Source organism: Clytia hemisphaerica, unplaced genomic scaffold (genome assembly GCF_902728285.1).
Source record: "Clytia hemisphaerica strain Z4C2 unplaced genomic scaffold, Clytia hemisphaerica genome assembly, whole genome shotgun sequence".
NCBI classification, from domain to species: Eukaryota; Metazoa; Cnidaria; class Hydrozoa; order Leptothecata; family Clytiidae; genus Clytia; species Clytia hemisphaerica.
The window spans coordinates 161,463-174,498 of record NW_027104472.1 but is presented as its reverse complement, the minus strand read 5'-3'; the positions used below and the strand labels follow the sequence as shown (position 1 = coordinate 174,498).

At 35.0% G+C, this 13,036-nt stretch overlaps 1 protein-coding gene across 3 annotated transcripts in view; it reads left to right on the top strand.

The window, feature by feature from the left end:
• The first annotated feature begins 883 nt into the window (after window positions 1–883).
• Window positions 884–13,036, top strand: part of LOC136821334 (fibropellin-1-like) — a 35,812-nt gene continuing 23,659 nt past the window's right edge. The window contains exons 1-5 of one of the 3 annotated variants that reach the window (XM_067077569.1): window positions 884–1,932; window positions 2,400–2,495; window positions 3,134–3,304; window positions 4,401–4,583; window positions 5,539–5,703. In XM_067077569.1, the coding sequence (XP_066933670.1) occupies window positions 1,050–1,932; window positions 2,400–2,495; window positions 3,134–3,304; window positions 4,401–4,583; window positions 5,539–5,703 (1,498 nt within the window). In that variant the 5' untranslated portion in view covers window positions 884–1,049. The remainder of the gene's footprint in view (window positions 1,933–2,399; window positions 2,496–3,133; window positions 3,305–4,400; window positions 4,584–5,538; window positions 5,704–13,036) is intronic. The other 2 variants (XM_067077571.1, XM_067077570.1) reach the window with 2 other exon arrangements.

The window sequence follows — 13,036 nt, the reverse complement described above, 5'->3', positions numbered from 1 at the left end:
AGTCAATTTCCCAGTGGGGCTGAAATTTTGTGGTATTTTTAGTACCGGGACAAAATTTTGTGCCCTGGGGCAGCGGGTCTGTGACACGGGGGTGTTTAAAATGTTAGAAATTGGATGAGGCTAAGTGTAAGGAGGAGAAAGTTGTGATGCTCACATATCTAAAAGACTTCTATATCATGAAAGTATTTTTAGTCGAAACCAGCATCATAGAGCTAATTTCAATTTACGTCCTGACAAATCTTGTAACATAGCTTAAAATTACGATTGTATATTGTTTCTTTATCTATCCTGATAAGACTTGAGCGAGTTTGGCTTTACAGTTTTATTGCAAGAATTAATTTATCCTCTAAGAAAACCTCCAGCCTTTCGTGGTTTTTCGTACCCTTCCCACTCGAAATATAAAAATTTTGACCAGAATATTCTGCCATTTTGTTGTCTTTGTAACCCTTATAAAAATTTTGGTAAGTCGAAAGCCGACCTTACTGCCCGTCATACCCACATACTCAAGCAATTCGGGGGTCAAAGTAAAAAGTGAAAATTGAGTTTAAAGCCTAAAATACTTTAATTACATCCTATAAATAAGAACAGGACAAGAACAATTTGAGGCTCAAAGTGCCAAAAATAAAAATAGTCGAGCCTCATTGAAAAATTACTAGCTCATATTTAAAAAACAGTATAGTGCTAGACAGTGCGGAAATCAAGATCTTTTCTTTCCCACTTTTCACTTTTAATTGGCGTTCGAAAATTCTTCATTTTCGAAACAAATGCACATTCGATAAACACAATTAAACCAAAAACACATATTCAGCATTAAACAATAGAAACAATTGTTCTACATTTTTTACGACCTCAACCAGCTGATTGATAGCTCGTAAAAATATTCATGTGAAAATGAAATATTTTTTTGTACAAAGATTACTTTTTATCATTGTTTTGATTTAAAATTGGGACTAGGGTATATGCTTTGTTGATTATATAAATTGGTTGTACCCAAATGTTATAAAACAAAAATGGTTGCTGCGATATTTTAACAGGGAAATCGAGAGAAAATGCTACTGAAAAAATATTTTTACTTCACTTTATCTCTCACACTAACTTTTTTACAAATTGCATCATGCAAAAATCATCTGAAACATCATGGACATCTTAATAAACGTGCGCGCACACGAAACGCTTCGCGCGGCCGCCAAAGTATAGTACAATCAAACGCCCAACCGACTCCGAAAAGGTCATCTAGCCGCGCGCAGAATCTCGACGATGAAGGAGAACACAACATAACGATCGTTTATGACCGAATTAACGGGCTCACTCACCCAAATACTCCCCAAGGTAGTTCAAATTTCCACCCTGGCACTGCTACAAACGGCGCTTTTCATACCAGTGGCGCCTCAGTGCCACACCATCACAAGTTATCACAAATGCGTAAAACAAACAAAAAAGAACATTCTAAACAACGGTTCCTACCTCAGAAATTAGAAACGACAAAAGGTAGTAAGCGACAGTTGCTCCCTACAGGTAGCATGTTTAATATGAAGCTTCCAACCTCTCATTTACTATCTTCGATGTTTGGGAATCATAACGATCCAGCACCTGGCATTATTGACTCAGAAGGCGCAATGGACCCAACAGCAACAGAGAATTTAGTCCCAGTTGGTCCCGTTGAAAGTGTTTTAGGTCCAGCAGCTGGTCACCCTGCCAATGGTATTGTCCAGCCGCCACCCATGGTTGGGCCTATAGAAGGTGTGTTAGGGACGGTAGCTTCCTTTAATGGGGACCAAAGTGAGCTACCTGCAGCTACTGTAGGAGATGCAGTGGCTCCTGTAGGAGATGCAGTAGCTACTGTAGGACCTGCAGCTACTGTAGGAGATGCGGTGGCTCCTGTACATAGTACCGGCCACGTGGAAGAAATCGGATCAAACGCTCCAGTACTAGGTTTGTTATTTCTTTTTCCTGCATAATACTGTATAGTGTGAATGTCTGACTCGTGTTTCGTCTTTAACATTAGTAAACTGCTGTTTTTACCAGGTTGCTCAAAACACCAAACGTTAAACTTCGCGTTATTACTTGTGGTGAACGGATTAACATAGAAGAGCCTATATTGCGCTCAGACCTTCAATCCTTTGAGCACTCTATACACTCTGTTGAGGAGCAGGCCTTGCTTCTCCGCTCACCACAAGCGATAATGCGAAGCTCAACACTCAGTGTTTTGAGCACTCTGGTGACAACAGCAGTCTATGCTCGCTTTACCCAAGCCGCACTGATGAGTCCTGGGAAGGACGAAACACGTGTCTGCGTGGGTAGATAAAAGAGTCTATAGAGTGTTCAAGGAAACGTTGCCCTGAGAGTAATACAGTACAGTGTGTATGCCTCTACAACTTTTGTACTTTCTCTTTCCACAGGAGGCTCAGAAGTCCCACATAACGTACAACCACAATCACAGACGATTGATATGGCACCCAAACATATTTATCAACCAGGTCATATCAAAACACAAAGTAGGTTTTTTTACCCATTAGCTTTTTTTTCGTGTCCAAAACTTACGCTTGGCCTTGCGACAAAAACTGTATGAGAGTTGGGTTCTAGTTTACCAGGGTTGACTGACGTCATTTACCTGAAGTCATTGTAATAGCACACTCACTGGTAATAAATATTTGCCGACTCGAGTCCAAACCCCTCGAAGTGTTATGGTAGTATTTAAGCGGTAGAATCGTCATTAAATCAATCGTAAAAATCAAGTAAACCTTTTTAACGCGGAAAAAAATTAAATATAAAGTATATATAAGGAATCAATCATGAATAAAAAAAAAAGATAAAAAAAACTGTGATTAAAAAAGAATCAAATTAAGCAATAGAAAATACAGGGTGTCCCGAAAAAAAGTCCTGTTTCAAAACATGACTACAAGTAGAAAATATTTGTGTGTGTATGTCAAAGATTAGTGTTATTGTATTTTAATTTGATGCGATCGTTAACGCCCTTTTAACTTTTACTTTGTCATACACACACAAAGATTGTTCTACTTTTAGTCATGCTCTGACACAGTACATTTTTCCGGGACACCATGTAGAAGTCCAATAGAAATCCAATAGACCTTTTTTTCTGATGTGATCATCCTCGTTTGTTCTTTCTCTATAGGTGGTGTCATAAACGGCGGTTTATTACCAGCTTCACATTTCCACGGTCAAGTGGTCTCTAAACAAGATTCGGAGCAATTCAAAGAAAATGATTTAACATTTCATCCTCACCAAGAAGAAACATTCCATCATCCTGTACATGTCAATATCAAGGGTATCGAGAAACAAGAAGGTACTGGATCACAATTCACTCGTTTTCTTTTTAACCTATTAATTTCTTTCTTTCCGTTACTTTAGGACAAATAGTAGTCCTTAGCTAACCTTAACCCTATTCGTACTAGGGAGGGTGGGTGGTTTCTGTTCGGAGGTGAAACTAATGTTGATAGCTCCTGAAATAATAGAGCTTTTGCCATGGAATTTTCTGTAAATGCTTAAGTTTTATTCAGCTTTAGCTTTCACACTTTGAGCATGATTACATTTCTGACAGTAAGGTGTCACAAAAATTGACACTGTTTCAATACAAATTTTTTTTTTTTATGTCGTTTATGTTTTTAAAACCGTAATTTATTGAATATTTAGGATAATATTTTAGACTCAGGGAACTTTTCTCTAAAACCCTAAAAAGCGTAGTACGAATAGGGTTAACTAACCATAACATAATCTACCGGGTGACCCACGAAAAAGTTCAGACGTTTCTCGACGTCTTGAGGTCGAACAAATCTCCCAAAGTGCTTAGAGTTTAGATATTTAGAAAGTAGATATCCTAACTTAAAATTTGAGCTATCACTTTTTAAATTTGACCAATTTGTTCTCTACTTATGAGCTTTTAAAGTCAAAAGTCACTTTTCGGAAAGTGTAAAAAACACGTAAAAAAGGGGTATCAAATTTGGTATTTTTAGACGTTTTTGATATACAGTTTTTGAAAAAAATCTGAAAAATCTACAAAAGCGCCAATTTTTATAAAAACTAGTCTTGTTTTAGACAAAAATTACTTTTAAAGGTGTTTTTATTAATCATTAATGTCATAAAACTCGTTAAGTAAGTCAATTTGTAAGTGATTTTCTAATTGATTGCATAAATTTAATACCTCTTTTTTACGTGTTTTTTACACTTTCCGAAAAGTGAATTTTGAGTTTAAAAGCTCATAAGTAGAGAACAAGTTGGTCAAATTAAAAATGTGATAGCTCAAATTTTAAGTTAGGATATCTACTTTCTAAATATCAAAACACCAAGCACTTTGGGACATGTGTTCGGCCTCAAGATGTCGGGAAACGTCTGAACTTTTTCGTGGGTCACCCGGTATCATTCTACTAACCCATTAATTTTAGGAGGTATAATACAAGGTGGTAAACTTCCAACTAAGTTTAACAAAGGCATAGTAGACTATGACCATGAACCAAAATATTTCGAGGAGCCTTCGTCAAATGCATTACCAGACGTTTACCCAAGTCAAGAAGAGATCTTTCACCAACCTATTGAAATGCGTATGCCGGGCATTGAGAAAAGCCAAGGTAGCGCATGCTATAAGACACATTGCATGCGTATTTCGATTGATATTCATTTTTGCATGAAATTAAACTAATATCCTTAAAATATTGATGTATGGTTAATAACTAACCAATAAATAACAAGAAAAATGTCAGACTTTCCTGGTGAAAGTTCCTAATAAAGTACTTATAGACAATGTTAAAGTTTTGATATTCAATGATTTCACTAATCGTACGTTATAGTCCAAAACAGATCAATAAGTCAGATAGAAATACAGTTAAGATTCGATTTTCAAGGGGAATTAGATTTCATCTATCAAGGGAGCGCATCGAATAGTAGAACGTCGAGTTAGAAAGCGTCAACTGGGAAAATGCATGACTAATTTAAATCCATACTCTTTGTCATAACTTATAATCTCACCTAACACCATACTAACACCACTGACACTCTAACACTCTAACACCAAAAGAGGGTCAAATGATATCGAATATTTCTACACCTTCTTTTTAAAAACCGTCGAAATGTTTTAAAGCTTTTGAGTGTTATCTAACTTTTGGGTTTTTAATTGCCTAAAAAATGTTCTCAAGATGTTCTTATTTTCAGTATTTTAGTGTAATTTCCTGAGAAATTGCACGTCTCAGAGCCTTAAAATGTTCTCAGAATGTTTTGGAATTTTTAGCTGCAAAGCGTGGTTTTATACTTTAAATGCGTAAACATAAACACCCAAAAAAGCTTGGATTTAATCCTTTTTTGTTACTAAAGATAGCTACAAAAGTTCAACTTTTTTTGGAGATTTTGTTTGAAAATACTGACATCATCTTGACTTGCACATATCAAGAATACAGATTGTTTAAAAAAAGTGTATTGGAGCATATTAATTCGTTTCATCGTTCGATCCTTTGAAAACCCGAACTCAACTTCTACCTTGTTCATTTTATTTTGGCGCGAGGGTTGATTTTCTGTGTGTGTTTATTTTAGCTGGTTTTGTAAATGGTGGCTTTTTACAGAAAGAACCATTAAGAAAAGAAGGCCAAGCCACACAGGATACCACTGAGACCAATGTTCCATCCATTGTACCACATCAGACGACCATATTCAATAAACCAAAACACATCTTTCAAGCTGGTCTAGAAAAATCACAAGGTATGTTAAAGTCACGTTAAATTTATTCATCAAATAAATTGATGAATTTGGAAAGAAATGTTACTTATAGCCGTTACTAGGGTGTGGCATCAACAGCCATTTTTTAGGTGAAGTCAAAAAATTCAAGATGTAGTATTTTTTGTGAAAATTTAACCTATTCCAAGACATTTTGCACAATTTTTAAGGTCGGAAGTCCAAAATTGGTTGTTTCCCCCTGGGCGTACCGATTCGCACTATTGTCAAAAATAGTGAAAAATGGCCATTTTTGCCCATTTTAAGACTATGAAAGCCCAGTAAAGGGTCAAAATGGTTTGTAAATGGTGTCTTGCACTAATATTCAACATAAAAAGACAAAATAACCCCAGCGAGATCGCTCAATGTTTCAATTTCAAGCTAAAAAGGCTGATTTTCTCGGATTCTGGGTAGCAAAATGCATGAAAGCAGCATTTTTGAGGACCCACAACTTTTAAACTTTTTAAGGTAAACACTTGAAATTTTCAGCAATGAAACACTTCAGAGAAAGCTCCAGAAAAAATCAAACTTGAGTTTTCAAATATTTCCTATAAATCCATAATGGCGCCCTAGAAATTGAGTTTTCATGCTAAATACCAATATTTCAAGCTAAAACTTGGTTTTCTTTTAAAGCTAAAATCTCAAAAATGGTTTCAAATGGTGTTCTGAAATCTTTGGGTGTTGAAAGTACTCTGGAAAAACTCTGGGAGAATCAAACTGGTTTGGGTTAGAAATTTGCCAAAGTCCACCATTATGGTATTGCATTTCCCACTATAAAACGCGATATTTAGAGTTAAGTCTAGTTTTCTCAGGCTAAAATCTCAAAAATGGTTTCAAATGGTGTCCTGAAATTTTTTGGTGTTGAAAGTATTCTGAAAATACTCAGGAGAACCAAAATGGTTTGGGTCAGAAATTTGCCAAAGTCTGCCAATATGGTATTGCATTTCATACTAAAACGTGATATTTAGAGTTAAAGTCTAATTTTCTCAGGCTAAAATCTCAAAAAGGTTTCAAATAGGGTCCTGAAATCTTTTGGTGTTGAAAGTATTCTGGGAACACTCAAGGAAAATCACATGGTTTTCCCAGAGTATTTCCAGAATACTTTCAACACCAAAAGATTTCAGGACCCTATTTGAAACCACTTTTGAGATTTTAGCCTGAGAAAATTAGAGTTTAGCTCTAAATATTACGTTTTAGTGGGAAATACAATTCCATAATGGCGGACTTTGGCAAATTTCTAACCCAAACCATTTTGGTTCTCCCAGAGTATATCCAGAATACTTTCAGCACCAAAAGATTTCAGGACCCTATTTGAAACCATTTTTGAGATTTTAGCCTGAGAAAATTAGACTTTAACTCTAAATATCGCGTTTTAGTTGGAAATACAATACCATAATGGCAGACTAGGGCAAATTTCTGACCCAAACCATTTTGATTCTCCCCGAGTATTTTCAGAATACTTTCAACACCAAAAAACTTCAGGACACCATTTGAAACCATTTTTGAGATTTTAGCCTGAGAAAATTGGACTTTAACTCTAAATATCGCGTTTTAGTGGGAAATGCAATACAATAATGGCAGACTTAGGCAAATTTCTGACCCAAACCATTTTGATTCTCCCAGAGTATTTTCAGAATACTTCCAAGATCCAAAGATTTCAGAACACCATTTGAAATCATTTTTGAGATTTTAGCCTGAAAAAACCAAGTTTTAGCTTGAAATATGGCATTTAGCATGAAACTCGCGATTTCTAGGGCGCCATTATGGATTTATAGGAAATTTTTGAAAACTCAAAATTGATTTTTCCTGGAGCTTTCTCTGAAGTGTTTCATTGCTGAAAATTTCAAGTGTATACCTTAAAAAGTTTAAAAGTTGTGGGTCCTCAAAAATGCTGCTTTCATGCATTTTGCTACCCAGAATCCGAGAAAATCAGCCTTTTTAGCTTGAAATTGAAACATTGAGCGATCTCCCTGGGGTTATTTTGTCTTTTTATGTTGAATATTAGTGCAAGACACCATTTACAAACCATTTTGACCCTTTACTGGGCTTTCATAGTCTTAAAATGGGCAAAAAATGCCATTTTTACTCATTTTTCGCTTTAGTGCGAATCAAAGACCCCCCTGGGGAATGCTGGATTTTTTACCTAGGAGGTTAAAAATTGCGCAAAATGTCTTACAATAGATTAAATTTTCACAAAAAAATACTACACTTTGAATTTTTTGACATCATGCTAAAAATGGGAGTTGACGATCGACCCTATTTCTACGCTGAAATCTGGAATTTTGCTTTTTTTCAATTTTTATGCCGCCATTATGGATTTTCAGAATATTTCTAGATTTTCAAATTAACATTTTCTCAGAGTATTTTTGGTATACTTTCACTCCTGAAATTTTCAGATCTGTGGCAAAATTATTTAAAAAGTTATTTAAATTGGAAAATAGCATTTTTTTGCATTTTTCCCCCCAAAATCGGCCAAAAATAGCCTATTTTACATTTTTCGAGCTAATTATCACTTCCATTCAACTTTTTTTGTTTTGTCTCAAAGGAATTTAACCTAAAAATGCTTTCAAGGTGATTAGAGATGTTTTCAACCTAATTTAGGGCTTAAAGAGGCCAAAAATAGCCATTTTTCACTATTTTTGACGATAGTGCGAATCGGTTACCCCCAGGGGGAAACAACCAATTTTGGACTTCTGACCTTAAAAATTGTGCAAAATGTCTTGGAATAGGTTAAATTTTCACAAAAAAATACTACATCTTGAATTTTTTGACTTTGGGTTTTGACGCCACACCCTACGTTACTTCTGTTAGAATGGCATCTCGTCTGAATAGGAGTGGGCTATACAGGGTAATTTTCATTTTTTTCGTCAAATCATGTCAAACTAAATTTTCTTTAGCTCCGTATGGCATATCTAGGCAGGAACAAAAAGAATTTTTGAGATATTTTAAATATAAAAAATGTGGGAGCCCCTTTTCTGGCCCCCTATTAGACTCATATAAAGTATGAAAAAAAAATTCCCAATTTGACCTGGAAACCTTAAAAATCATTCAATTTTGCTGCAATTTGGTACAAGTCCTCCTTGAATAACAATAATAACATTTTTTCAGTATTATTTAAAAAATTTCATTATCGGACGTTTTAGGGCGTGGCCAAACCCCAAAAAGGGCAAAAAGGATTGGGTAGCTCTAGAAAACTTTGGAATGATAGTTTTGCCCTAAAGTTTTGCATACCTATCCTCAGTTATCTATCTTGACGAATCCTGAGAATATTTCCCAAAGTAAATTCCTTATTTCGTAAATAATTGTTTCGATGTCCGTCAAAAAAGGGGAAATATAGACGGGCTAGGGCTCATTCATAAATCGTGTAATTTAATTGAAATTCCCTCTAGAAATTGGTATACTTGATCCAAAAACAGTTTTGAAGCCTTTCAGAGTCGAAATTCATGTAAAAGTTTCAATTTTCCGCGTTCAGATACCTTTTTACGTCTTCTGAACTTCACTGAGGTAGTGCTAAATTAAGAAAAGTGTTTTTTATCATAGAGCAAATTGTCAGCAGTTCTACGAGAAGTTACATTATTTCAGATAGAAAAGAAGTGCGTACAATTCACAAACATAAATTTTGATGGATTTTTTGTCGTTCAAGATCATAGAAATAAAAGGTCATATATTTAGGACGAGAAGTCACTAAAATAAAATTTTTAAGATTTCACAATTTACACTGACAAATCTTAACCTGAAGAGGTAATGTGCCAAATTTAAGCAGGAAAGAATGTTTTTCTCGCCTTTATAGTCAAGCCTTCCTCTTTTTTTCCTGCGTAAAGCTTTTGGGCTACGCCCAAAATGTCCAAAATTATATTTCTCGAATAAATGTTTTGATATACTTCATTTCTGTCCCTGAGAAGTGAATGTGCCAAATTTGAGCGGAATTCAATCACTGTGTCTCATTTCCAACATAATTTGGGTAGTTGGGTAGATGGGAAAAGATTGATTTGAGGGCACAAACCTTAGTCTACAAAAAGGCTTCCCACATTTTTTTTCTTCATTTTTGTTCAAAAATTCTATTTGATCCTGTCTACACTTATAATTTAGACCTCAAAAAAATTTAGTTTGACATTTTTTGAAAAATCACTTATTAGCAATTTGTGTCCATCTCATAGATATCTTCTTATACAGATAATGTAAATTTATTTATCTGTTTTTTTTGTCATCTCTTTTATTACCAAAATAGTGGTATATTATGGTTTATTTATATCATACTAAACGCTACTGTACTAAACTGCCATTTTACTGTCAAACGATAAGTTTTTGAAAGGATAAAAATTTCTAATTTGCGTTGCTCAGAGTGGTTAATAACTACTTGTGGTTTGAATAGGGAATTTCCCAACAAAAAAAGGAATTTCCCTTAATTCGACTCCCTGAGGTAACAAAAAAAGACATATCCCTTAATTCGACTCACTGAGGTAACAAAAAAAGACATATAGAGCTTTGAAAATGGGTAATCAGATCAAAAAAAATACAGTCAAGCTAAGAATGTTACTGGTACACCATTTAACCGGAACTAAAATACTGAAAAACCCATGCAAAATTATGAGATGTTTGAATGCCATCCTCGGAAGCTTTAGGCTTCCTGCGGTGGCAAAAAGCTTGTAAATTAAAATTGACGAGTAAGTGAACGATATCACTCTTATTCAAAAGCAAAACTTTTAACGTTTATCCTAATGAAGCTGGACGGACTGTATACTTCTTCTCATCCCTACTACTAGAAAAACGGTGAGTTTTCACATTCCCGTTAAAGTTTTTTATTGCCGACCCAAAAAAATATCAGCCTTTTGATTGGTCGAGAGCATCAAGATATTTGCGATATTTCATATTTCTTTAGTCTGGAAATATGACCGCGTTGACTTTTGGGGGACTGGGTAAGCGGCGGGAGAAAAATCAAAACAAAACAGCCGAAAAGAACTGACTTTCGGAGAAACTGACTTGGGAATCAAAGGGAAAAACGCAACAAAAATATGTTCAGATTAACTTTTACTTTGGAGTTCTTCCATAAAAGACACTAAAATCAAATCTGATGAACTAAGAAATTATAAAACTACTTGACACCACCCAAATATTCTCAACTTTTGGCAAATTTGTCCGTGCGATAACCAAACAGTTTTTTATCAATGCATACAAAATAACTTGAGATTCTTGAATGTTGGCCAATAAAATTTCTCATAACATAACAAGGGAAGTGTAATGTCTTGTATTAAACCAAATGACGAGTGATTTTTATAAAAGTTCTCTCCTAATTCTCGTTCTCGACAACAACGTACGTCCTTGACTTTTCAACTCAAATTCGAAACATTTACTTGACGATAATCAAGAAAGTATCCAAATTGTTTTGCTGTTGAAAAAATGTTGTTCTTTAACCATTATTACAAGCATACATTTCCATCGTGGGACTCCTTTCCTCTGCTATTCTTTCCCATGGCCATATGTCATCGAAACAAAAAAATAGAAAAAGACTGAATGTTATCAATCTGATTAATCCAATGATGGAGGGTTTCTTCTCCATCGAAACAATACTGTACTTCATCTGCATTTTGAATTATCAATCTAGAAACTTTCAAATACATCTCTGAAAAATCTGCAACTTTTCAAAACAAAACTTCTGGATCGAAATGATCGAAAAGTTTTGTTTTTGTGTGAATATTTTCAGCGGGAAGTTATCGAATGTTTTTGTTCGAATCTAACGTTCGAATTAGAGTTTCGAATAAAAACATTCGAAACTACACAGAAGCAGAAGAAGGCGGAAGTAAGTTTTGAAACAAAAAGAGGACAATTTTTTTGAGTCGACAATAAATTAGTTATCACATGACTTCTCGTGCAATACTCGATATCTTACTCGTTCCGAGATTTTACCGATATTTTTCCTCGCCTAAAGGCTCGGAAAAATATTACGGAAAAATCTCGGAACTCGTAAAATATTTCTCGTATTGCACTCGAAATCATGCGATAACTAGTACGTATTTCTAAATAAGAAGCCCCCAGTCCATTAAAAAAAGAGATTTCCGTTCCTATTGTCATGTAAGCCCTTCATAGTATCCTTACCCCGGGGGGGGGGGCACTCATATGATCTGGCCTGAGTCATGTGCCGCGCTTAAGGGTGGGGTTTTTCAGCATCCCAAAATGCACTGTAAGGGTGTGCTTCTGTGAGATTGCAAGGGTCGAATTTTAAAACAAATCCAAAATAGTTGTTCGAAAGAAAGGTTTTTACTTCTCGTTTGTTTGAAAAAGTTTCTATTGTCTGATAATTACAGCTGACAAGAATAATTTTCTCAGTTTTTCTTTGAAACAGAAAATTTCCCAAGCTTCTTCTTTCACGCAGATTTACAGCTGAGAAATATAGTGCACTACAAGGGTTGGGTAAATCAAGAGAAAATGCACTGAAAGGGTACCTTTTCAGCCATATTGAACTGCACTGTAAGGGTACGACTTTGAAAAGCAGATTTTGCGCGGCACATACCGTCGTTTCGAAATCGAGTGCCCCCCCCCCCCCAGATCCTCACTCACTCGAATGTTTTCGTTAGACAAAATTGGAAGAGGGATGTAAATATGCGAAAAGAAATCATTCTATTTACTCGCAATGGTCTTAAATGTTTGTTCGTCTGAAGTGTTTGTACTAAGACAAACAGAATTAAAGCATTAAAATCAGTTATTACTTGAAAGATACTTTCTAATGCTCAGTTAAGCCACCATTTAACTGTGGATAAAAATATTTGAGACACTTGAAGAATCATCATATACACGTTTGTTATTTAATAAGAATATGATTTATCCTATATGAATAACAGGCTGGTATTTAGGGCTGAAGACAATTGGCCTATTGTTTAGAACAATACTGAGTGATTATAATAAAAAAAGACGTCGGACGATTGACGACCTTCTTAAACCTAATTTTGGTTGAGCTCAAAGCTAACTTTTATTTTGGCGCATGACAGGTCAGATTGGTTTCTTTTCGCCTAAAAATGAGTGTTTTAGACAGAAATTAAGGGTCATTTTTTCAGAAAATCACAAAAAAGTAAATTTTGACGAGGCAGCAGAATTCTGTTCTAAATTATTTCTCACCAAAATAAGTTTCTTAAGGAAATCTAACTAAGATTTTTTGTTTTACACGAGTTCGGTCTGAAAAAATATTTTAATAAAAAAATCAGAGGGGTCTGTCTTAGTTCTTTCCAGTGTTCTAGTTGACATGCTTTATTTATGTTCTTTTCCTTTAGCTTGAAATTTTTAAATGTTGCAGGGTTAAATCGTGTCTGAAGTTTCAATTTTCATCCTG